The 27,106-nt window shown below is 36.6% G+C and overlaps 1 protein-coding gene and 1 long non-coding RNA gene across 6 annotated transcripts in view; one reads left to right on the top strand and one right to left on the bottom strand.

Moving 5' to 3' along the window:
• Positions 1-4,602, bottom strand: part of DPYD (dihydropyrimidine dehydrogenase) — a 798,492-nt gene extending 793,890 nt beyond the window's left edge. For both annotated transcript variants that reach the window (XM_025872261.2, XM_073896265.1), the window contains exon 1: positions 4,449-4,602. In XM_025872261.2, coding sequence (XP_025728046.1) covers positions 4,449-4,487 — 39 coding nt within the window. In that variant the 5' untranslated portion in view covers positions 4,488-4,602. The remainder of the gene's footprint in view (positions 1-4,448) is intronic.
• Positions 4,603-4,741: 139 nt separating this feature from the next.
• Positions 4,742-24,709, top strand: LOC141373347 (uncharacterized). Of its 4 annotated transcripts, none has more exons than XR_012379238.1 (3): positions 4,742-4,879; positions 13,978-14,031; positions 24,468-24,709. It is a non-coding gene; the product is annotated as an uncharacterized lncRNA (long non-coding RNA). The 4 variants fall into 4 exon arrangements; XR_012379235.1 differs by having other exon boundaries at positions 24,447-24,709; XR_012379234.1 differs by having other exon boundaries at positions 4,869-5,002.
• The last annotated feature ends 2,397 nt before the right edge of the window (positions 24,710-27,106 follow it).

Below are 27,106 nucleotides of genomic sequence, written 5' to 3'. Positions count from 1 at the left end.
TCATTAATCTCACAGTTTTTAATTAAACTTCTAAAATTGGTCACTGAATCCGTGTGTAGGTGGTAGATTTAAATATATATATATATATATATATATATACTGAAATATACATATGACCATGTTTACATAGGTAAATGTACTTTAAAATCACAAGGAGCTATCGTATGGAATAAAGGAACTTCCCAAATCACATCATCAGACACATTTTTACTGCCCAGCTAAATTCCTTAGAAAGGAGAAATACTTTAAACTAAATATGGTCCACAGAATAAAGGACAAGCATATTTTTAACAACTCAAACTCATAAAACAGGTTTAATTAAAAAAAAAAAATTTAAAGCCTTAGCAAGTCAAGATAGCATTTCCATAGATCGGTGGTGCCCAATCAATAAAAGAATGGAGACAAGAAAAAACTGTCACTTATACACTGAATAAAAAACATAAAAATTTTAAATCAATAACCATAACTTCTGCAAAGTTGAATCTTTATTCTCTCCTTTGGATCCATGACCCTCCCCACTCCTCTGGGACAAAAGCAGTTCTGATACAGGATACTTCAAAATACCTCTTCTATCTCTAGGAATTAATTCCTAACCTATGCCTTCCCTTTTTTTTTTTTCAAAATGCTGCTTAAAATGAATTTTCTCCAAGTTGCTTCCTTTATTTTCCCATTTTCCAAATCCATCATTTTATTAGCCTATTTTCTTAATTAATAAACAGAAAATTCTCAATTATCCTCTCAAATGGTAGCCAGAGTATAAGTAATTTAGAAACTATTCTATTTGACTTGAAATGCACTGTGATTCTGTAGACAATGGACTGAAATCCCTTTTTGATTCAGGGTAAATGTGGAATGAGTTTATACCCTTTAATACCCATTAATTGATAATTCAAGGAATGGACCTTGACTTGTGATTGTGAAAGCATTAGAGTGGTAGGCAGCAATTTAGTTTGGCTGTAAATATTTACCAAAATTACTATTATTCAAAAAGTTAAACACCTCCTGTGGCTATATACATTTTCCTTTAGCTATACTTTTATAATCTACTCTCAATTATCCATGTCATTGGAAAGATTCGAATAAGAACTTGAACACAGTGCACTCTTCCAAAATCATTCTTACTTGTTTTTAAATGTGCAGATATTGACCTATACTGGTTATCAATTCAAACTAAATGAAGTACTGTGAAGGTACTGCTGAAGTCAGGTAAAGTGATCAATACTGGGTATTAACCTTCTCTGAAAACTTCCCAGGAGAATTTGTATTCAAAAGTCATCCTAGACAAAATTCAGCTTTATCCAAAAACTAATTCCATAAAGTAAAATGACTTTTAAAAGTATATAGCTACTATTATTGAACTTTAGAATGCCAATTATTTCATTGGCGGTGATTTTCCTAAGATATTTGTTCATATTTTTTTTAACATTTGTCCTTTTTCCTAACAAGATGTCAACTTGTGACATTTGTTTTATTTTCTATTATGATTTTCTTTATTTAACAGATTATGCAAATATGACTCAGAGAATCTAAGTAACTTGCCTAGAACCACAGCTAAAAAGAGTTAAATTAGACTTCAACCCCAGACAGTTAGCTCCAGATCCCATGGTCTGAACCACATTAATGTGTCAGGGAAAAAAATGAACAGACAAAAAAAAAAAAACAAATACAAAAACAAAACCTTCACTTTTTTTTTTTAAGATTTTTTATTTATTCATTTGAGAGAGAGAGACACCATCGCATGCACAGGAGAGCAGGACAAGGGGGAGGGCCAGAGGGAGTGGGAGAAGCAGACTCCCCGCTGAGCAGGGAGCCCTGAAGAAGCCTGGATGCAGGGCTAGATCCCAGGACCCCAAGACCATGACCTGAGCCGAAGGCAGATGCTAAACTGACTAAGCCACCCAAACACCCCAAAACCTTCACTTCTCATGCAGCTTCTACAATTACTACAATAACAATTTTTGAGTATATGAGCGAGGTTCTATTGCTTAATATATTACTTACTAATTCATCGTTGTTATGCCTATCTTCCAGCCTGAAATATTCCAGTTTTGGGGTTTGGTGACATTCTGACTGTTTTCATGCTCCCAATCCTTCAAACCCTGATGTGATTATTTAACTGAGGCTAGAAATTATGGAGTGAACACACAAAGCAAATTCTATACCTCAGTAACTTTTTTCCTCAGAAACAAAGATATTTCTTGGCTGCTTCACTGAAACCTGAGGTTTTATAGGTAGCTTACAGGGAAAATTAAATCACTATTATAGAAGCTTGCCAACATCACCTTCTGTTCTTTCCACATTTATCAAGTGAATATGTACTTTGTTTCATACTGATTTTTATTTTTAAGATTACTCCATGTACTTGAGACGAGAGCAATGGTCATAGTCAGATCAATCTCTAGACAATAGTCTTAATGAATTCATTCAAGGAAGACAAATCTAATGTATGCATTCAAATTTAATAGAAAACTGAGCTTTCATAATTCATTCTGATTCTTCAAACAAAAATGAACTTTGGTGAATCAATAGGATCAACTGAGACATGTATTCTTGAATGTGTTCCTTTAGGCTTAATGTATTTTTCCTCACTGCATTATATTTTAATGATTAATTTTACGCTCTCTCCTGGTACTCTAGGTCATGAAACACGGGTATTACTTTGAGAGAAAAGGAAGGTACTGTATATAATGAAAGATATTACTGATTAAAATGTGCTGCATATATGAACTACATAAAAGCTGAAAAACTTTACCACCATTCTAGATTGTAAGTAATATCATACAGATAAACTCTACAGATTAAGATTAGATTGAGGTGAGCATGAGGGTGTGGATTTCTCAAATGATCTTGGTTCAAACAACATACAAAACTAGGCTACTCATTTAATGTTTCACTGGCATCTTTTCCTTAGTGTTAGGTGGTTAAGAACTGATTTCAAAGACAATTGCTGGAGAAATACAGAGAAAGAAATCAGTTAAGCAAGTAACACACCATTCTAAAAGCCAAAAGCCAAAAGCCACCTGCCCTCTGACATTCTATTCTCTAAAAATCAGTACTATCTGAATGCTGTCAAGTTTGCTATTTAGCTTAGTTAAAAAAAAGAAAAGAAAAAAAAAGAAAAAGATTTGGGTAAGTCAAAGTAACAAGGACCAAAAAGGGCTATGACATAAATCAAGTATCTTTTACCCTGTGCACACATGAATAAGTATTGAGTTAAATGTATCTTATCGATCAATATTTTCAAAATAGTAAACTATCCACAAGAGAAACCACAAGTAAATTAACCAGACAGGTCACTACAATATAATTTGACTCTTGTTACTAAAATGGATTTTTCCCAAACCGATGTATGGAGTGGGGAGAAAACACTACTACCATCTCCCAAAGAGAACACAAAGTTACTTCAATCAATGACAGAGGGAAAATGTGGCAAAAGCAGCTATTCTGCAAACAGGTGGTTTTAAACTTTTACTTAAGCCACTGAAAAGGACTAAAGAAAAATTGTGTCATTTATAAAAAAGAAAAAATATACACATATACACGTACACTCATTTTATCAGAGACAGGAGACTCAAATAAAGAAAAGCCATAAAACACAACAACAACAAAAAAAACTAAGAAGCAGTTTATCTTAGCTCACAAATGCTGAACTGGGTTAGTATGTCTAAAATCACTGTTTATAATTAAATCCTTCTCATTTTATAAATAAAGATCTTAGGGAAAATTTAAAGGAAATGGTCATGTCATTTCAGGTAGGACCTTATTCACAGGAAGAAAGATGCCATTTTTATAGAAACAGTGCAAGAGGGGATCAAAAACTGTTGAGAGGAGAGAAAAATACAGCTCGTTTATGTTTTTCTGACAGCACTGCATTTTTCATGTTCTCAATACTTTGTTCCATCCCTCCCTATGTTAAATAATTTCATAAGCAACACTATGGCTAGCGGGGACTGCTATAAGAGCTGACACAGAGATCTTTATTTCTATGCTCCACCTTTGCATTTATTCAGGATTCATCCACTGGAGGTGGGGGCAGCAAACAGGTGCCCTGAAACGCATACGGGGGGAGAAATGATCAGTGTGGTGGTAGACTGGGTGGGAGATGGGAGCTCCTATCCTCCAGACTCCACCTCACTGGAACTCTTGTGCCTCTTAGTCACGCCATTCAGGGCAAGACTAGACGGGTTTCCTTAATCCCCTCCAAAGTAAACAGCCAGGTCCCAAACCAAACGGTACCCCCTCCAGTCGCGGGACCCCTGCACTTCTCTTCTCTCCCTCGCTGCCCACGCCGGGCTCTGGCTACCCGCTCCTCCACCTCCCCCGCAGACCTCCCGCGGAGGCAAAGTTTCCCGCATCTCCCACTCTTACCCGAGCAAATCCGGCGGCCTCCCCCGAACCCACCAGCTGGGCCCCCTCCCGCCCCAGGAGACCCGGCGCGCAGTAGGTACCTCGATGTCCGCCGCGTCCTTGCTAAGCACGGGGGCCATGGCAGTGCTCACAGCCTGAAGTCTCCTAGTGACAGACCCTCCTAGCGTCCTCGGGCTCTAGTCAGAGAGCGAAGTGACCGCCAGCCGTAGTGACAGAGTAAATAGGAAGCGAAGGGTCGGCGGCGAGGGGGCGGGGCGGGCGCCGGGAGGCCCCACCCCGGGGGCGGGGCTGCGAGCTCGGCCCCGCGGCTCTCGGCTCACCGCACTGCCCAGCGGAGCTACGGGGAAAGGAGCCCGGCCCATCCCCCAAGCTGGCGGCTTGTTTTCTTTCTACAGGCAGAAGGAAGGGAAGGAGAGAGAGCCTGCTCCCGGGACTGACCTTTGCTCTATAAAATGTTAAAGCCTGAGCTTGGTAGGCAGGGGCCAGATGGGAGAGACCCACAGGACCAAAGGTAAAAGCAGTTGGCGCTTTAAGTAACAATTTGCTCCTTTTCCTTCCTTCCGCACGAACTCCTCGAGGTGCAGAAACGTTGGCTTCTGGGCAGCTGCATCTTCTGGAACTCCTCAGGGATGAGGTAGTAAACGTTCCTCCATTCATCCAGCAAATAGGCGGGAGAAGGCAAGGGCGCGAATCTAATAAAAGTAGTCAAAACCCGGGGGTGAGAACGGGGGCGGGGTTAGAGTGGGGCTGAGGGAGGGAGGCGAGCAAAATTTCTACAGCCAGAAGTGACAAGTAGTAAGCGATGTAGGTGGTACAGAATCAAGGTTATATTTTTGCAGGACAATCCTTTCTAAGGGCGATTTACAAATATATATATTATTCTAAAATGTGAAGCTCTTTCGAAGAGTGCTTTATGTTTTGTTATAGAGCTTGCTGTGGAGAGGGGAGTGATTCTCCTTTAGGGACGGTCTCAATCCAAAAAATATTCATCTTTGAGTATATGTCTTCAGACTTCCCTCCGTTCTCCCGGTTAGATAGATACATCGTCCCCTCTTCTCCCACAACACTACCTGCTTACTTCTAGTGAGGCTTTTGTCACACTTCTTAATCCTCTCAGCTAAATTGCGACCACCTTGGATTCAGGTATTTCCTCCATATCGTTATTCTTTCATTAGTTCATTCATCATTTCATTCAACAAGTATTTATTGAACATTTTCAATGTACCCAACACTGCCTTAGGTACTCTAGATTATACTCTGTCTTCAGGAAATACATCACTCTCATGGAGATTCTACTCAGAGTAAGCAAAATAGTAAGCCTGCTTGGAAGAGAAAAGAGAAAAGGAACAGAATAACTGGGGTGTGGGTGCTCACCACCTTGAGTGATTTGGGAAGACTTCTTTAAACAAACCATTAGATTACCTTCCATAACCTGGAATTTACTAGATAGAGAATGGATACATTTTCTTTAATGAAATAGTATTACTAAGAAAAAACTATAGAAACCTTAAAATCATATTTTCTCCCACATTTTATCCATACCCAAGTTCTCAGGATTCAGCCTCCTAAAGAGATCTTGGAATATTTGTTCATTTCTCCATCTTCAGTACATCCACCAAGGTCCAAGCTACTGGTGTTCCAGCTTCTACTCTTACCCCTCTCCACTCCAGATTGAGTTTTAAAAAGTATTAACTCATATCTCACACACACACACACACACACACACACACACACACACGGACTGTATAAATCTTTCAGTGGTTTGCATTGCAGTCAGAATAAAATACAAACTCTTCAGTGACCTCTTAATAACCTCCCGTACCCTTCTCCAGCCTCACCTATGGCCATTCTTGCCATACTCCTTAAGTTTCACCACAGAGTAACCTTCCCTTCTTCCAACCATTTCTCCTCCCTTTGCCCATGTCCTCCACTTGGAGGACTCTTCCCTTTCTACTCATCCTTTAGGTCTCAGAGAAGGCTTCTTTGACCCATCCCAATCAACAAGATTAGACTAACCCATCCCAATCAACAAGATTAGACTGTCTCTGTTCTCTTTTGTAACACCTATTTTTTTGTCATAGCCCTATCAAATTTTATTTGCATATTTATCTGTGACTTGTTTAATAACTCTCTTCCATTTACAATGTAAGCTCCAGGAAGAGAGGGCTCATGTCTGGCTTGGTTGTTTACCGGATAGTCAGGTCCCAGCCCAGGACTGAAGCATAAGAGACCAAGAACACTTGGTGATTGAATGAACACAGTAGATCCTGATGGTGGTTTATGCATTAAGCAGTTCATTTCAGAAGCTTTAGTTTCACCTTACCATGTGTTTTTCTCAATGTCCTACTTATTCCTGAGAAGTCAATCACAGTGTCTGTCAACAAATTTCTAGTTAAAATGTCAAACTACTTTTCTTTTTATGAAGTAATGTTCCAAAGTCAGATGTTCCTGCATCTTCCTACAACCATACCTTACCCAACCTCCAAAGTCATCTATATCCTCCTGGAGATATGTATGTATTATATATGTATAATAATATGATTATAATGGTATATAATAGTATTTATCATATATACAAGTATATATGTACATACGAATACGTATATGGAGGAGAGAAAAAGGGTATATGCACATATACCTACATAACATAAATATATGAGTGATGTATTTAATAACATATATGGTTCCTTCTCCAGTTTAACCAGAGAGCTTCAATAGTCAAATTCCTAACCACCAGAGACAGAGACTTATATACTCTTTTAGACTGCACTATACTACAAATATTATCAGTTAGCAATCCATTTTTTAGTTTTATATTGGTACAAGCGTCCAAGTTATCCTTAAGAGTTAGACACTGTATTTCCATGTTCACTTTTTGTGATTATTATTCTCCTAAGCTACCATAGGATAAGTTCAAAATATGCTGTCTTTCCAAAGGTAAGAGCTTCTTCAGTGACACTCAATAATCAAATACAAAATTGGAATGCTATTTTATAATTCCCCCCCGAACTCACCAGATGTACCCAGTTCTAAGATATGTAATTAAAGCATCAAATCATGTTGCTCACATGCCACACCTATATTCTGTGATCAGTGATTGAATCGAATAATATTTTAAATCCATTGAAATTCCACATTAAACACAGTTGTACCTGTAAATAATCCAAGCTGTTTAAAGCTTACTGCAAATGCATTCACACCACACTTTTTAAAAGTTGTAAATTATGATGGCATTTGTCAAGCTGTCCCTCCATCTGGAAGCACAGTCAAATATCAGGTGTTCCACATTAATTTTTTTGTAGACTTTGGAGAGACAGCTCATCTAATAGTGTACAAATTCACCAAAATGCATTTCAGCCTAATAGTTTACATTACATGAATGAATATTATTATGATTATTATTACCATAATCAGAAGGGAAGCTTATGAGTCATCTTTCATTTCTGAAAAGTTATACAGTACCACAAATTTAGAAACACAATAAAAATGCAGACTTCCATGTGCTTTATTTTTTCCCCAGTGGTCTAGCATTAAGCACGGTTTTTTTTTGTATTTGTTCATCCATTTATTCATATCACAAACAATTGTGTACCCAATATGCACTAGTTACAACAACAAAACACTAGAGATACTGTGGTAAGTGAAATAAAAGTGAACTCTATGCTCATGCATTACCTTGCAGATGATTTAGGGAGGTGAACATTTGTCAAGTAATCACACAATAATATAATATTTACCATGAATAGAAATATCAAGGTAAAACAGAGGACTGTTACAGCAGAGGGACCTGGGAAATCAGTGAAGGACTTCTTAAGGAATTGTCCTTGCTGCTAAGATCTGAGAGACAAAGTTAAAACAAAAAGGAAGAGATCAAAAGCATTCCAGGCAAGAAAGTAATCCTGCAAAGGCTCCAAGGCCAGAGGTGTCCTGATAGAAGGGAAAGAGCCTCTGATAGCTAGAGCAGAGGCACCGAGAGGGAGAGTGACCCAGAGTGTTACCATGTGGTATTTTAGCATTAGTTCAAGATTTTGAATTTTGTCCTATAAGAAGTGGGAAACCATGGAATTTTTTTTAAAGCAGAGGAATGACATGATCAAATATGTATTTTTGAAGTATCACTCTGATTGTAATGTATGTATAATGCATATTCATATATTCACTTGGGTGAATGTTTTAAAATCAACCAAGAAAGTGATTTCTGGGAATGGGCTCAGTTATTTCTTCCACATGCCAGCCAGGATGGTAATAATCGTTGTCACTGGAAACCAAAAAAGTGATTTTTCTACCATATAATGACATTGTTATTTAGTATTTTGTTACACTTATGGAGCAGAGCCCTGTGTTTTTAATCAGTCTGGAAAGAAAAACCTGCACCCAGAAGGATTTCTGTCTCCATCAGTGTCTCTATTTCTGTTTTCCAACATAAAACTATGATGATCCATTTTTAATCATCTGAATAATGAATGACATGCTGTTCTTGTTCTGTAGTTTGTTTTTGTGATTGCCACCTTCCCTAGACTAAGGACCTTGGTGGTTTTGAATGTGCCTTATCCCTTTATTCTCCATGCCTAGAATGGATTCCCTTTTAGAATATAAGTGGTTGATTAAAAAAAAAATTATATCACCCAAACTAGTAGTCAAAAAAAATGCCAATTAAATGAGATATGATTTTTCACCTATTAGACTGGCAAAAATATTTTAAGGAGTGATTAAGGTGTAAGAAAATTAACGGATACTTAAGATTCTATAATGAGCAAAAACTTGTTACAGTATATAGGTAGAGCAATTCAGCAATATATAGCCACACTTTAAACGCATGCATTTTCTTTAACCCAGTAACTTTATTTCTGAATTGTCATCTTAAGAGAGAAGGATTATGCTATATGCAAAATATACTTAAAAATATGGCTCATTCCAAAGTAATTTATGCAAAAATAAAAAAGTAATAACATAAATCTACAAAAGGTGACTGATTAATAACTGTATTAAATTGATACAATTCAATTTTACGCAGCGTTTATAAGTAAGGTGGTGGAATATTAACATCAGGGGAAGATACTGACAGTATATCCAAGAGCGTATGAGATTATAGGGTCTAAATATACATGGATAAATCACAAACACGTTTTAGGTAATTATAGGGAAAAGTTTTAAAACGCCATTGTATTATGAGCAAATACAGAAACACATTTACCTTTTATAAATTTAAATGTGCATATATGCATGCAAGGCCTTTATTATTTGTACTATGGTGCTTGGCCCATGTTAGGCACTCTGTAATTTATATATGAAGTAATTTATATTAAAAAATACCAAAATTATCTATGATGTTCTATAATCCACTAAATGAAAATAATTATTAGTATCATCACATTCCTGGCTGAAAAGTTTTTAAGCATTATGGAAACTGGCAAATAGAATTATTAATATCATCATAGTCCTAAGTTAAATTTTTTAAGGTACAGAAGCTGGCAGATAGAACTACTTAAGCTTTATCTCACTAGGTAAAAGTAATCTGAGTGTTTGAAGAATGTCCTATCACAAAATAGTCATTTGAGTGTATTGATTTATTTAATCTATAAAACAATAACCCTGTCAGTCTTTTGCTCCAAACCCATCATCGCTTCCCATTTCACTCAGTAGAAAAAATTCCACATAGGGGCCTACAGGCATCAATAATATAGCTGCTTGTTTTCTCTCCTAATTCTTGCTATTTCTGTTTGTTCCAACTCCATTCACACAGGCTTTTCCACTTCTTATTCTCTCTGCCTGCAATGATATTCTACAGATATTTTGATGGTTAGCTCTTCATCAGTTTTAAGCATTTACATAAAGTTCACTTTTTTGGTAAGTTCTTCTGTGACCACCAAGTTTAAAACTGTCGCTTGCATTTCTCACATTCACTATCCCTGCCTTCCCACCTTATTTTTCTTTATAACACTTAATATAAACCAACATTCTATTTGTTTTAATTATGTGTTTGATCATTGTCTACGTTTTCCTACTGAAATGTTTTTTTTGAAATGTAAATTTTATTAGGTTGTTTCTTACACTGCTGTATCCCCCGTGCCTAGCACATTGTATATGCTCAAAAATATTTTAGATGAAACAGCTAATAGCTTATAGCATGAAACAGCTAGTAGGTTATAATCCCTTACCATTTTTTCATGCTTCTATATTAGCACTTAATATTGAATATTACACATTTATGTGTCTGCCTCCCCACCAGAAAGAATTATTCAAAGGCAAGGACTATGTCTTAATCATCTTTGAACCCCTCAGGGGTTCAATGTATGTAATATATGGAAGTAAGTAAGTGTGCTCTAATATATGTTGATCGAATGAACAAGTGAACTAAAAATCAGCCTATTTGTGTACCTTCCCAGTAGCACTTGGTCCAGTACATCTTTTGATGTTTAAAAATTGAAACTTATCATGTATGCCAATCAGAGAAACTCTAAACTAGAGGCTTACTCTGAAGCATATTTTCTGTTCTCATTCTTGTCTTAGCAACTCACTTGGCAATATATGATAAGTGTAATCATCCATGTAAAATACTTAGACTATTTTCAATGAATTTGAAAATATTTTACATTTCCTTATTTCATGTCTTAAACACATGCAAAGGGTTTCATTAATTTTATTTTTTTTCAAGTATTCTGAGCATTATCTTCTCCATCTATTGAAAATGTTATGTCTTTTTTTTTAAAGATTTTATTTATTTATTTATTTTGAGAGAGAAGGAGAGCGAGGATGAGCTGGGGGAGGGGCGGAAGGAGAGGGAGGGGCAAAGGGAGAGAAAGAAGCAGACTCCCCCGGATCCGGATCCCCGGATCATGACCTGAGTCGAAAGCAGACACTTTAACCGACTGAGCCACCCAGGCACCCTATCATGTCTTTCTTTAATATTTGCATCCAACTTGCAGAGTACAAGGGGATGATTTTTTGGTAGTTTGTATCTAAGGCAGAATAACCATTTAACATTCTTTTAGAAGAACTAATATATTATGTATGTGTGCCATTGGATGTGCTGTGTGTGTCTGTGTGTATGTATATCTGTATATTACCACCACGTATACTTTTTCAGTTTATTACTCAATTTATTGTCATCACTGAACTCATAAATTTCAAGGATCTTGTTTTAGGCTTCAGTTGAAAGAAGTTTCATTAGTTTTTTTCTTCTTTTCTTTTTTTGGAAGGTAGGGTATGGTGGAAGAGTAAGGGATGCTGATTAGTATGACTCTTCCAAGTATCACAAATACATTTCACAATGTGATCTTTGATAAATGTCCAAATGGATTTTAAAACTAAATTGAACTGCTTTTTATTGAGCCCCATAATTTATTCCAACCATCTGTGTCACACACACAAAAGTTTGTTTCTTAAGGGCTTTATGATATTTTTTGTCACCCTCAGCACCACCATTAGGATATAACAACATTAACATATTTCAGGATTGACTTTGGTCCCCTAAAGAATATAATACATCTTTCGGTCAATAAACATTTTTCAACACAACTATTTGCAATTTGTAGATTAAAAAATATGGAACTGAAAAGCATTCTTTTGGCATCATATTTTCTATTTAAAGGCCACCAAATGTTTCTTTCTGAGAGATTGTATTGAGCAGTTAGTATCTTGGCATCCACTCTTGTTTTAGGGAAAGATTTTCCTGGCCCACACTTGTTGTTGCTGGATAATGAATGACTAGAGTATATGGACAGAGCCACCTTCCCATCTGTACTAGCCTTAACTACCATTGATCTCTGTGTTGCGTCCTCTGTTGAACCATGTATGCTTAATGATTAATTTTACTTAGAGTTAACAAAAATACCTCTCATTATTGATCATCTATTGTATGCCTAGGACATTACACATATTTCTGATTTAGTCATCATAATAATCTGAATTTAAACATAGAGAAACTAATGCTTATGTATTTTCCTGGAATTTCTGATAACTAATTTTTTTGTAGGAGTTATTAAAACAATACTAGAAATTAGTAGTTTTTGTTTTAAATGCATGGTAATTTATAAAGTGCAGTTTTAGTTTTCTTTGTAGAGAAAACTAAATCTTTTTTTTTAAGATTTTATTTATTTAGGGGCGCCTGGGTGGCTCAGTTGGTTAAGCGACTGCCTTCGGCTCAGGTCATGATCCTGGAGTCCCGGGATCGAGTCCCACATCGGGCTCCCTGCTGAGCAAAGAGCCCAACATGGGGCTCGATCCCAGGACCCTGGGATTGTGCATGACCTGAGCCAAAGGCAGATGCTTAACCTACTGAGCACCCCTATACTAACTTTTAGAGTTCCTACAGTCATAGTATGATTAAGTGTATATTTTCACAAGATTTCTAGGTAGCTGATCCTGCCCAGGACTCTCACTCAGTATACCTTCCATCTTATTATTCTGCCTTGAAATAGAGTGATAGTAGCCTATGTTCCCCTGCAGAATCTGTGTCTGCCTATTTATCTTTCTATCATCTATTCTATTCTGTTCTATTTTATTCTAGTATATCTATGACCTATAATAACCCTGATGTATGGAAATGATATCTATATCATGGCCTTTCTGTGCTACAGTATGAAACATTTCATATATATGAGTACATATAAGTAACATATATGGCTATATCAACTACATCCTAAATAAATATATATGTTTATGGTTGATACATATAGTAAATTCATGCCTAGATGATGAGCTCTATTAGAGACTTTCATGCAAATATAATGTATTAAATACTATTCCATCTTTCTCCCATCATTTGAACTAAGCTAAATTGCCAAACATATAACATGAATTTCTAAACAACTCATGATGCATTGATACAAGAAGTAATTCATACTTTAAAATAGATTGTTCTCAGAATAAGAAAAATGTGGCTAAGGTGATAAAAAGAGAAAGATGAGAGAATTTGATATCATTTAACATAGAGAAGATAAAGCTAGTTCAGTTTGAATAATTTTTCATATTTAAATAAGTTTTTTAAATAGGAATAGTGAGCAGTTGTTTTCTGTTTTGGCATCAGATCAGGAAACAGACTTAATAAATTATGAGATGGGGCGTCTGGGTGGCTCAGTCATTAAGCATCTGCCTTCGGCTCAGGTTATGATCCCAGGTCCTGGGATCGAGCCCTGCATCGAGCTCCCTACTCAGTGGGAAGACTGCTTCTCCCTCTCCCACTCCCCCTGCTTGTGTTCCCTCTCTCGCTGTCTCTCTGTGTCAAATAAATAAATAAAATCTTTAAAAATAAATAAATAAATAAATAATGAGATAGTTTAATTGGATATAAGAAAAACAACCTCTATGTCAAAGTAATAAAATATTAGCATGGACTACTAGGGAGATATTAAGTATTTATACCTGGAAATCTGCAGAAAGAACATAAACAACCATGTTTCCCTGCCTGAGAAAGGCAAACTGCTGGACAAAATGATCTCAATAGTCCTTACTAATTTTTTTATTTTATAGATATCACTCTTTAGTTTTCTTCCAGTTTCTCTGCTAGTTACAATACATTAAACAGTAACAATTTCTGGCTTTTGTTTTTAAACACATCTGATTATAAGTTTATTAACTATAGTTTCTCTTTTACATTCCATTGTCAAGAAGTGAAAACAGTGATGCATCAGCCAGTTTTTCAGGAAGAATGCAGATTCCAAGGTAAATCACATTTACAATGTATCCCTTAACATACATATAATAAGTGGATGGTTAAACCATCTTTATTTAAATCATAATACTCCCTTGTTCAAAAACCTATTGGCCCTGCAGCAGGACGGCATCAAGGAAGTATTCACTGAGGCTGTCCGGGTGGTGCTCAACCCCATGCCCATCAAGCGTGGGCAGTCCTATGTCCTCTTGTGACCCTGGCACTTGGCTTGGAGGCTGCCCCTGCCCCCCGACCAGTTGTGCCTTGGCACCTTGTCTGCCCCCAGCTGTGCCTTAAGGAATAATTCTGGCACTCCTTCCAGGGGGTTCCCTGAATGCCCTTTTCTCTGAATGCCTAGTTCTCCTTAATGAGGCCCACAGGGAAAGGGGCTTTGGGCCCTGCCCCACTCTGCTTGGGAACACCAGGTATTCCTGAGAGCCCACCTAGGCCAAGGCTGGACCCCTCCCCAAAAAGCCAACCCAAGTGCCCCTCCCCCATTTCCCCTACTGACCAGTTGATCCAGCTTTCCATACAGATGTTGCTGCCTATTGTGGTGCCTTCTCTCAAGTTAGGAGTTCTCAGCTGTCCCTAACCTCTCCCTCACTGCTCTTTGAATTGCTTCCCCCTCAAGAGGCTCTCTCCCTTCCCCAAAGAAGGAGCCACAGAATCCTGAGAAGATGAATGTGCCCTAACCTACCCCCATGTGCCCAGACCTTATGCATCTGCTGACTGACTCAGCGCCCCCTTCCCCAGGCTCCTGGGGGCCTTTCCTACCCCCATGAGCATCAATAAAACCTCCTGTCTCCAGTGGGGGAAAAATAATGCCACTTCAACCACTCTGATCTTAACCATTTGTCCAATATCCCAAATTCACAGCTCTTTCTATTCTTTGTCCTTGGATTAACACCAGCATGATACAGACCAGGTGACCATTCAACAATGTTGGATCAGGAAATTCTACACATAGGGAACAGCAAATGCAAAGCTCTAAATTCTCTCATTCTGTCATTTTCTCCTGAACATACATAGGCACACGTATATATCAACGTCATTCGCTTTCTCCTGAATATTTTCCTTTGCTGCATACACACTGACATTATATCTGTATTTGTGTATTTGTTTATTGTCAGCTTCTCCTTCCATATCATAAATACTGTGATCAAGGACCGTTTACTTTTTTATTCTCTACTGTATTGCCCATACCTAGAATAGTGTCTGGCACTTGATAGACATTTAATAAATCAACCTTTCACTTCACTTTCAATTTAAAAGTAGATATTATTTCTGCAGTGCCAAAATCTGATGAAAAAACATATTGTTTATAGTTGTGACTATAGCCAAAGTCAGTGCATTTGTGACTGAATATTATGCTTTCCATCCGTATAGTTTGTCATCATGGAAAGAGAACTGTAGTCTGAAGGTGAAGTGGGAAGTACAATCTGCAGAAATCATATCATTTATTCTTTCTCAAATGAATCAAGGCTTATTGTCTTTGGGTAAAAATATATTATAAAAAAACTTACAGTGAACCTCTTTTCTTCATATAAGAAAACACTTGCTGTTTAAAAAATGTGATTCTCTCGCTGATGTGAGAAGAATTTATTCCATTCCCTATCTGAGAATTTCATTGCCATTTGCATGTTGCCTGGAATACAAATTGTACTTAGTAATCAATCAGTGTTTAATTGCTGCTCAAGTAAACCCTTGTAATCAGACTTGCTGTAAAAATGTTAAGGTGTGCAAAAAGCATAAGGTGGCATTTTCCCCTCCTTCTTATTATGCCTGTGTAACTTCCATTAATACTAATAGGAGGCACAGCTGGTCGTCAACAGGAGATTACAGGTTGCTGCTTAAATCGTATTTTATTTTTATACCTTGGCAAGATTTATGTATTGAAATCAGGGGGCCAGATTTTTTTTTGCTGTTGTTAAGAAAGCTTTTACTCTGAAAGAATGAGATTGGGGGAGGGAAATTGAGTTTCAAATTTTTTATTTTAGGAATATAAAGACTCGAAATCCAAGCAGCAGCTTGTCCTTATACAGCAAGTCTGTCTTATTCTTTAGCACCAGCTGGAGTCCCGTTTCTAATTTGCTGTGAAGAATTAAGTGGTTTGAGACCCATACCCTGGAGTATTTGACCTCCAGTGTCAACCAGCTAGCTTGCAGTTCCCTTGGCTGAAAAGTTTCTCCAGAATTGATTTGAACATCAGTTAAAATACTCTGCAATTTAGTAGTAAATATCACTGCAAATCTGAGTACAAGTTTATAGCCATGAAAAAAAACACACTGTAGAATATTAAGGAAAAGACTTTAGGAAACATGAAAAACCTTGGTGATCAGAAATGTGGTAATAGAACCTTTCACCTCAAGGTCATTGGTTTGAGTCTGGCGTAGTTGGGTGGTTTACCAGCTGAAGACGGTTGTTTGTAACGTATGTGAGCTGTGTCAGTGCTCTCAAACTCATTTCTTTGTGGTCAGGTCCATTTGTGATAAAACAGCCATTCTTGTCACTCTCAAATGCCATGGTATTGACAACCCTAAAGGAGAATAGAAGGACTAATGGGGACAGAGTTAGGGCAGCATCCTCGTTACCCCAAACGCAAGTCAGGCCCCTTTCATCTCAGTCTTCCCTTTCTCGTGCTGTTGCTCCCATCTGGACTGTTGCCATTTATCTTTATGCCACATTTAGTCTTTTAAATCATTCGACTCATTCCTTCTCCCTCTCCATGATACTTCTCTCAGTATTCCCTGTGATTAGTACATTTTTCTCATCCCAGACCTTGCTTGGTATCCAGTTACCTGATAGTAGATGGATTACCAGTGTGAGTAACGCTATTCTAGATAGGAGAATAAATGTCACCATTCCCCCTAACTCTTGTTAAACTCCTCTGTTCTCATTCTCTCTTCATTTTCTTCTTCCCCAGCTTCCACTACCGTTAATTAACCACATCCCATGGAGACATGTTCTGCTTTTTACTCCAAAATCTCACTTGGCTTCTTACCCTAAAAACACCTCCCCTGACAACCTGTAGTTCTGCTATCCTTAATTTTGCCACTGCCTACACGGATTTGCCGTACTATCTACTCTAAACCATGAAGGGTACAACAAAGCTTAAAACTAGAAAAATCTCCATTCATTTGACATGATAAAGTAGATCAAAGAGGAAGTGGATGGAAAGTGTGAAGCAGAAGGTGAGATCAAAAGGTATAGGTCCATTCTGAGAATCCCTGCTTGGAAAACTAGATAGTGATGACGTTTCATAGTCCATTTTCCCATATTTATTAGTTCCATGTGTTTGCTGGGTACTTAGTACATTTAATACTGTTTTTCAAGTATATTAAGAGTTAATTTAGCCTTATGACTTTGTTCAATTTCCCAAATCTTGAACACGTTTTTTTCCATGAGTAAAACCATATGGTGGGACTGAGTAATAAAAAGAGCTACCAGTTATTGAAAGATTACTTTATACCAGGCACTGCATTTACTATTTATAGTAAATGTAGTGCTATTTATAGTAAATGCAGTATATTATTTTATATAATATATATAATTATATATAGCTATATAACTATATAGCTATATATAATTATATAACTATATAATATATATGATTATGTAGTTAACTATATATATATATATATATAAAATCTCATTCAGTACTTAATCTTGGGAGATATTATGCTGCTTGGTTTATGGTAGAGAAAATTGGGCCCTCAGGAGTTTAGGTACCTTGACTAAAGTCACACTGCCAGAAATATCAAAGTTTCAGGCTGAACCCAGATATTTCCAACTCCATAGCCTATTTTTTTAAATTAGTGTTACATACAATCTCTTTAAATCCTAATGCACTGTGATGTAGTCATCCTATTTAAGCACCTAAAGATCCAGTCTGAGATTTGACCAGAATATATCAAGTCTGCTGTAAGAAATTACTATGCTTATGTTTTCAACTCTGTGCTTTATTTAACACATATAGTGGAATGAAGGAGAATTGTGTTTCTGTGCCATTGTATACCAACTCTTGCTTATCTAAGTCTTTGTCACCAGGTAAGATTTTGAGTGTAATAATCCATTAACTCATTATTCCTTTTTTGTCTTTAAAAATATATAATACATTACAGAACACTGAATAAATGCTCAACAAGTGCTTATAGCTTCAAATTGATATTTTAATAATTTATCAAGTTATGGAAATTCAGAGATTTGTGCCCCAACAAATCTTAGTTTCAATTTGAAAGAAAACAGATATGCCCTACCTCCTAGTACAGTACATAAGACTATATATAATACATAAATCAGTTTTCCTAGGTTTTGAGGGATATGTGATCATTGTTTATTCACATTTTATTTTTTTTATGAATGTGGTAAAAAATGTAAAACAAAAGAAGGTAAGGAGGAAATATAAAACACTCGTAATTCTGCCATCAGTGTTATTATAATCTATGTCAGTTTACACAATTGGCATTATTTTAATAACCTTAATTTGTAAGCTGATTTTGTTTTACTTAATACAAAATATGATAGTTAATAGATTCTAATGTTATTCTTATGTTATTCTAAATGTAGAGTATGCAATAATGTATTGGTAAGTATAGGCTAGGCTCTGCTGCAATAACAAATTACTCCAGAAACTTCAGAGACATAAACCTTTGCTACATATCCTATTTGGGTTGACAGGGAGCCTCTGCCTCCTGTAGTAAGTAGGATGCAGATTTCCAGAGGTTCCACTTTCTTTTGTTAGCACCTTCTGGAGCATGTGACCTCCTCAGTCACTGCAGCACATTGTAAAGGTACAGGGAGTTTTCATCTAAGCAATTAACTGCTTAAGCCAGAAATGACACATGTCATTTTCACTCATAGCCCAATGGCCAGAACAAGTTACATCACCCTGCCTAATTGCAAAGGGGCTGGGAGGTATAAGGAAACACATGGAATATTGTATATAACTAATCTCTCTCAATTTCTTCCTTTAATATAACTCTAATAGCTTTATGTTTAACAGCGATTTCTCAAAGTTATGATTATTAAGAAAGGCATCCTTTCTTTTTTTTTAAGTGTTGATAAAAATGTAGTAGTTACTACCCTTAGACTTCAGACTTCGTTACATTCACCAGAAATATCACTTAATTCTATAATTACAACTTAATTTTTATTTTGAATCCTTAATCGGCCAAATGGAAAAATCAAATCTCAGCCAATGTAAAGCTGCTTCTCCCTTTCTCCCAGAGTTGCTTCTAAATTCTAGGGGGTTGATAAAGTGCCAAAGTCTCAGTAAGGAGGGTAGACACCTGCTCTTCAGTCATTTTCATTTTTCTGTGTGATGAATGATGACATGGCCATCATCTGTTCCATTCATTGGTCCACACATGTAAATAGAGTATGCTTCTCTCTCCTGAAGACAAGCCTTCCAGAGCGTCCTGCACTCTCTTCCATGCGGCACAGGGAACATGTTATTCTGCAACTCTGGCCACACTAGGAATTTGTCAGGCTGGAATGAGGGTGTGGAGTTGTAAAACAGGTAGGGATCAGGTTCTTAGAAACCTGAAAGTGACTGATTTTTCATCCCTGATGGGAAGGACGAGCAATATAGAAATTGACATATCACATTTTCTCCCAAATCTTAGGATGTAGCATAACCTTGTTCCTGGACATTAGCTTTTGAAATGAAAAAGCTAAAATTTAATTCTTTTTACTCATATTCTGTTTACTAACCCTTGTCTGAGGCTATAATCACACCAAATGAATAGAGGAAAGGCAAAAAAAAATGAGGAAAGGAGAAAAAAATACATACCAGTTTATCAAAATAGTATTCTATTACCTGCTGACTAAGTCTTCATGGCTGGTTACTTCTGTGTAAGGTAGTCATATTCAGCACCATGCAACTATGTTATCTTGTAATACCTGATTGTCCAGTGTTTATTTGGGATCGTGGAGCCAAAATTCCCCTGTAATAATATGTGACCCAATCATATTCAAAACCTTAGAATTTTACTTAGAGATTCCGATGTTTCAAATAAAATGTAATTATGTATTTTTAGAAATGGTGGTGGTGGGACAGGGGATTGTTGTTATTTGTTCATTTGTCAGTTGGTTGTTGCTTTGAAGAAACATTTTATCTGCCACTGGGGGAAGGTGATTCAATAGCTGTGAATATCATTTTCTCCTTCCCTTCATCTGGTTCCTGGAAGCCCTGTCATTGTGTTTCTAAAGAGCTATTTTCCAGTCTTCCTATATCTTTACATGGTGGAGAGAGAGAGAGAAAGAGATTAAGAGACAGAGACAGAGAGAGAGATTGGGACAGAGAGGAAGGGAGCACTCATAAGCTCCTCTCTTTTCCTTTCCTTGTAAAATACAAATCCCATTATGGGGGCCCCACCATCATTTAAACCTAGTTATCTCTCAGAGGCTCCATCTGCAAATACTATCACATTGAGGATTAGGGATTCAATATATGAATTTTGGGGAGACACAACATTCAGTTCATAACAGTGTGTGTGAATGTGTTTAGTACGTTCTTTCTGGCACTATGAGATGTTCCAAACTTATGTATTCCCTGCACCAATTCTGGAAGCAATCATTTCTCCAAGGAGCCCCAGTTTGTTTTATTGGAGCATGGTATTAGAGACCAAAATGGGTACACCAGGTGTGCTTATTGCTAGTGGAGTATCATTATTTCTAGGTCTTTTCAGCAGATTGAGCAAGAAAATATGTATGTGTATACTAACCCTTGCATATGTAAATGTCTATAAATATTTTTATATGTATTCATCTGTGACTATATCAAACTAAATATGAGTTCCTACTAATGTTTCTATATGTGACTATATCAAACTAAATATGAGTTCCTAATGTTTCTATCTCTAATCCATTACAACATTGCTCATTCTAACCCTCTCCCCTTGCTTTTTTCTGTAACCTTCTATTCCAAAAGTAAGAAACCTGGCTCTCATCATCCTTACTTACTTACTCAGTTTCAGTGTATATGTATGACAGTACCAGAATTGTTACCCCAAATCCCTATGGGAAGCAACTTTACCAACTATACTGCAGCTTAAGTATAGTTACTTTTGCCTTTAGATTTACAGACTACTAATTTCCAATTTTGCTTTGGCCAGCATCTGTTCCCCTACTCCCTTCAGTGTGGTTATTTCATGTATTTGTAATACAGTTAGATTCTTTTCTCATAGTTTGCATTCCCTCCTGATATCTCTTGATTTCCTAAATAATGTCTTTTTAACTTGCATATATTAAGGTTTACTATTTATGCTATAAAGTTCTATGCATTTTGACAAATGCATTATGTCATGTACCCACTATTAGTATACAGAATAGTTTAAGTGCCCTAAAATATCTCCTGTATTTTGTCTGTTGAAACATTTCCTCTTCTGGAACACTTGGTAACTGCTGGCCTTTTTACCTACTCTATAGTTTTGTCTTTACCAGAATGTCATATAAATGGAATTAAACAGTATGTAGCCTTTCAGACTGACATCTTTCACTTAGTAATATGCATGTAAGATTCATACATATTTTTGCATGGCTTATAGCTCACTTTTATCACTGAACAGTATTCTGTTACATACATATACCACAGCTTGTTTAACCTTTCACCTACTGAAAGACATCATGGTTGCTTCCAGCTTTGGTGATTATGAAGTTTGTATAAACATTCATTTGCAAAATTGATTCTTGGCTTCATCTTAAAAAATCCTTAGCTATAAATATCATAAAATGTATCCTTTAAAATATATATATTTAAGTATTTTTAAGTACAATCACATGTTGAGCAACCACTACCACTATCTAATGCCAGAATAATTTCAGCATCCCAAAATGAAACCCTGTACCCACTAACATGTATTCCCTATTCTCTCTTGCTCTTAGCCCCTGACAACCACTAATCTACTTTCTGTCTCTATGTCTTTGCCTATCTGGACATTTCATATAAATGGAGTCATACACATTACCTTTTGTGTCTGACTTCTTTAACTTATAATGTTTTCAAAATACATCCATGTTGTAGCATGTATGAATACTAGTTCCTCTTTATGTCTGAATAATATTCCATTATATGGGTATATCACACTTTGTTTATGCCTTTGTCACGTAAGGGACATTTGGGTTATTTCAATTTTTGGCTATTAAGAATAGTATTGCTATAAACATTTATGTGCAATTTCTGTATGAATAAGTGTTTTCATCTATTTTGGGTATATATATATATATATATATATATATATATATATATATATACCTAGGAGTGGCATTTCTGGATCATATGATAGCTCTATGTTTGATTCTTTGAGGAACTTCCAAACTCCTTTCCAAAACACTTGTGCCATTTTAAATTCCTACCAGCAACGTATGAAAGTTTTGATTTCTCTGCATCCTCACCAATACTTTTAATTGTCCATTTTTTAAATTATAGCCATCTAATGGATATGAAATGGTATCTTATCAGGGTTTTGATTTGCATTTTTTTAACAACTAATGACATCACGCATCTTTTCATATCTTCCATGTGCAGGTTTTTGTATAAGCATAGTTTTCAAGTCATTTTTGTAAATACAAAGAAGCACTATTGTTAGACTCTGTATTAAGGCTTTGCTCTCTTTATTTTTATTCAAAGAAATGTGATATGAATTGCAGCTGATACTTGTGGAACAAGACTTCCCATTCCATATTATGACAGCTAGCCATTTGTTAGCCAGAGAGGAGGCAGAAAGCTCATATTGCCCTATGTAGTTAGTTGTTCCTTGAGTGTGGGGAGGAGAGATATCGCCCTCTAGGGGAGTTTGCCAAAGTAGTGGGGTACTTTGGTTGTCACAATAACCAGTGTGTGCTATGGGCATTTAGTGTCTGTGGCCCAATCAATATTGTGCAATGTGTAAAAGAGTCTTGCACAATTAAGGAATGCCCTATCTCAAATGTCACTGAACATCTTGGGTGAAAATAATTGCCAGACGTATGAGTCAGCAGAAACCAAGGGATAGAAAACATAGAGAGTAAGGTTCAAAATTTGCAAGTGGTAAAAGCCAGCTTGGAAAGGAAATACTGGTTAACTGACAACTTTCTGGGACTGAAGGTGATAAGATCTCCTTTCTAGAATTGTCTTGCATCTTAAATCATCTTGGTACCTCTATAGGATGAGCTCTGGGTTCCTTGAGATTCTTGTTTTCCATCTTTATATTTTGTATCTTCATACTGACTACCAAATATTATTTAGATTACTTAAATAAATATCTGATTTTTGCAATCAAAAGATGCTAACTAGCATACTTTTCCCCCCAAAAAGATATGGAGAGAGTGGCATTTAAAGAGGGGGGTTCAAGTTCCCACTTTAAAGTTTTTCATTATAAGCTGTTAGGACTAATATTTTCATTGTGGTTAAAACATTACAAATAATTGTAGCATCTATAAATATTAACCTGGCAGGCTTATTATTTGGGATATTCTAGTGAGTTGCTTTTTCCTATGTGATGCTAACAAATTAGTTTCTCAGCACACTCCAAATTATGAAGTTGAAGCCAACTTTATTTCATTTTATTTTATTTTTAGAGAAATTGTGCAAGTGGGGAAGGGGGAGGGACAAAAAGGGAGGGAGAGAGAGAATCTTAAGCAGGCTCCACACTGAGCTCAGTTTCACAACCCTGAAATCATGACTTGAGCCGAAATCAGGAGTCAGAGCTTAACCGACTGAGCCACCCAGCTACCCCCAAAATTGAAGCCAACTTTATTTTTTTTATTTAAATTCAATTAGCCAACATATAGTACATAATTAGTTTCGGATGTGTTAAATAATTCATCAGTTGCATATAGCACCCAGTTCTCATCATATCATGTGCCCTCCTTAATGTCTGTCACCCAGTTATCCCAACCCCCTACTCACCTCCAACTTTAAACCAAATACATGGGTCGGGGAAAAAAGTCAGTACTTTGCAAGTTTATTCACACTATGTGATACATTATTTTTAGAGAGCTTAGTATTTTGCTAATGTATTCAACATTATAAGCCAGGAATAAAACTTTTCAATTTAACTCCCATTGGTAGGAATTACAGCCTAAGTTGTAGTGAAGTAGAACTTTGCTAAAAGAATAACCAAGTCACATTCTGTACATACTAAAGCATTTAATTCACATATACTTGAATTTTGCATGTTACTAACATGTTAAATTCATTTTACCCTATTGAGCAGAGACTAGGATATCGTGTTCTATATTAGTAGCAGCCAACTCAATAAGTAGTGATTAAGCCATGTGGTAGTCTGTTCCACTGGCGGCCCCTGATGAGTCCGTCTCCTGGTATTCATCCTCTTGTGCAATCCCCTTTCCTTGAATCTGGGAAGCAATGATGTGCTTAGACAAAAGAATATGGCTAATATGACACTGTGCCAGTTCCAGACCTAAGCCTTAAAATGTCTGGCAGCTTCCACTTTTGCACTCATAGGAGCCAGACAAGAAATTCACCCATGCCTCTAGAAAGACCACATGAAGAAGCACCAAGGAGAGTAAGAAGCCCTGAGACTGCATGGAAAGATGGAGATGCCTAGCCCTTTCCACTTCCTCATTACCCACAGCTGATGTGAGAGCTGAATTTACCCACAACTGTGGCCAGCAGAAGAATCAAAGCGGAGCCCAGCTCAGACTGCAAACTTGTAAGCAAATAAAATAGTTGTCTCAAGCCAGTAAGTTTCAGGGTGTTTATTTTTGAAGCAATGAATAACCAGAAAAAAAAATACCTACTGAATATCTGGGGCTGCTGTTTGTTAGGGAGGTACAAAGAATAGATGATGAAGTGATACATGTTTGACTTCTATTTTTTTTTTTTTTTTTTTGCTGTGGTAAGAACACTTAACCTGAGATCTAGTCTCTCAACAAATTGTTAAATGTTAATGATACAATACAGTATCGTTGACCATCCCTAGAACTTATTAATCTTGATTAACTGAAACTTTATGCCTATTGATTACTAATTCCCCATTTCCTCCTCCCCCAGTCCCTGACAACCACCATTCCACTCCAATTCTATGAATTTGACTTTTTTCAGATACCTCATATTATTGACTTCCAGCTTTTGAGCTGGAGTATGGTATACATCTTTTCACAGAAATTTTGACTTCCAGCTTTTAAGCTGGAGTATGGTATACATCTTTTCACAGAAATTTCTGAAAGTTATATTTTTGTTAGTAATATATTTCAGCTACATTTTTTATTAAAATATAGCATGGAATATTAATTATATTTAATAAATCTGTGGGCAAGTGATTTTCAACTTCTAGTGTCAATTATACTTCAATAATTTTTTTGTTTTAATTTTCAACTTCTGGTAAGTAATTTATAAATGAATTTTTGGAACACATTAATTTACCAGTGTTACCTGTATCATCACATGCAGTCCTTCAAGGTATAATTTCCAATTATTGCAGTAATTCAGGCAAGGGAGAAATTTGGACCTGCCTGAGTAATTCAAGAAAGTTGCAAACCACTTTGGTATCAGGAACTGATAGGAAGGAAAGACTTGGAATGAGCCAGGCGTAGAAGAACAAGACAGACATTCTAAATGAAGGTGTGACATGCTCAGAAAGCACAGCAGCAGGGGAGAAGCTGCAATGTTAGACGGGTACATACGGATTTGGTTTATAATCACAATGAATGGGTGAAGAGGATTTTTTTAAAAATTACCCAAAGGTAACTTAGCAAGGAAATTACTTGATTAGGCTATGTTTTAGACTTACAAATTTAGCAGCAGTTCCCAGGACAGAGTAGAATAGGGAAAGATTTGACAAAATCATGAAAAAAATCTTACCGGCATCCAGTATTTTCAGCAGCTTTCTCTAGTACTCAAAAGAGGTTTTTTTTGTTTGTTTTAAACAGAAAGACAAAATAGTTATTAAAAAAAGTCAATAAGTACTTTCCTTTTGCAGTTTTGTCAAATACTTTCCTGTAATGTCATAATAACAATAATTGGACTATCATATCTTTTTTTTTTTAAAGATTTTATTTATTTGAGAGAGAGAGAGTATGCACGTGAGGAGAGGGGCAAAAGGAGATGGAGAGAATCTCAGGCAGACTCTGCTGAGCACAGAGCCCAGTGTGGGGCTCCATCTCACCATGCTGAGATCATGATCTGAGCTGAAACCAAGAGTCGTTCCCTTAACCAACTGAGCCACCCAGGTGCCCCATAGACTGTCATATTTTCTTGGTAGTCAGTTCTTGATCATACAACTTTGATGATCATCCTGGGCTGTTTTATCACACCTTAAATAAAGAGATGTATAGTTTTTGCAAGCATAACTTTTGGTATCCTGGAACAATTTTTGTTTATACCGACTTCCCTTAACAATTCTATTGTGCATATATATGTTTATATGTATTTTTCTCTTTTTAGTCTCTTATTCTGGACATGATTCTTCATATTTTGACTGGTATTAAACAGCAGAACATTTTCTTACATATTTAAATGTCACTAAAATAAATGTGTGTATTTATCTTTTTAAGATGAGAAAAGATGTTCAAGAAAAAAAATAATGAGCTAGGCACTAAAGGAATAATAGAGTCAGGATGAAAAATGAAATGAGGGGCGCCTGGGTGGCTCAGTCGGTTAAGCATCTGCCTTCGGCTCAGGTCATGATCCCAGGGTCCTGGGATTGAGCCCCCGCACCGGGCTCCCTGCTCCGCGGGAAGCCTGCTTCTCCCTCTCCCACTCTCTTTGCTCGTGTTCCCTCTCTCACTGTCTCTCTCTCTCTCTCTCTGTCAAATAAATAAAATCTTAAAAAGAAAAAGAAGAATGAAATAAAAAATATCCCCTCTAATTCTCAGTTTAGTCCAAAATACCTCAGGGTTTCCTGTACCAATGCATACCTACACTTCATATTATTTGCAATTACACAGAGTATCACAGGAACTGAGAGACAGATATCTTGTTGAAATTTATTACCTTCATAAACTTTATAACCAAAGAATTTGTTTATACACAAATACTATTCAATGGGTAGGCCTCATGCTTAATATCCAGTTATGGCTAGACTTAATGCCAATTTGTATTCCTAAGAGGATGAACTGGGTTAGTATTTCTTCTCACATACA

Source organism: Callorhinus ursinus, unplaced genomic scaffold (assembly GCF_003265705.2).
Source record: "Callorhinus ursinus isolate GAN/ISIS: 27379988/994484 unplaced genomic scaffold, GSC_fseal_2.0 scaffold9, whole genome shotgun sequence".
In the NCBI taxonomy this organism is placed as follows: domain Eukaryota; kingdom Metazoa; phylum Chordata; class Mammalia; order Carnivora; family Otariidae; genus Callorhinus; species Callorhinus ursinus.
This window is presented reverse-complemented; position numbering and strand designations above follow the sequence as displayed.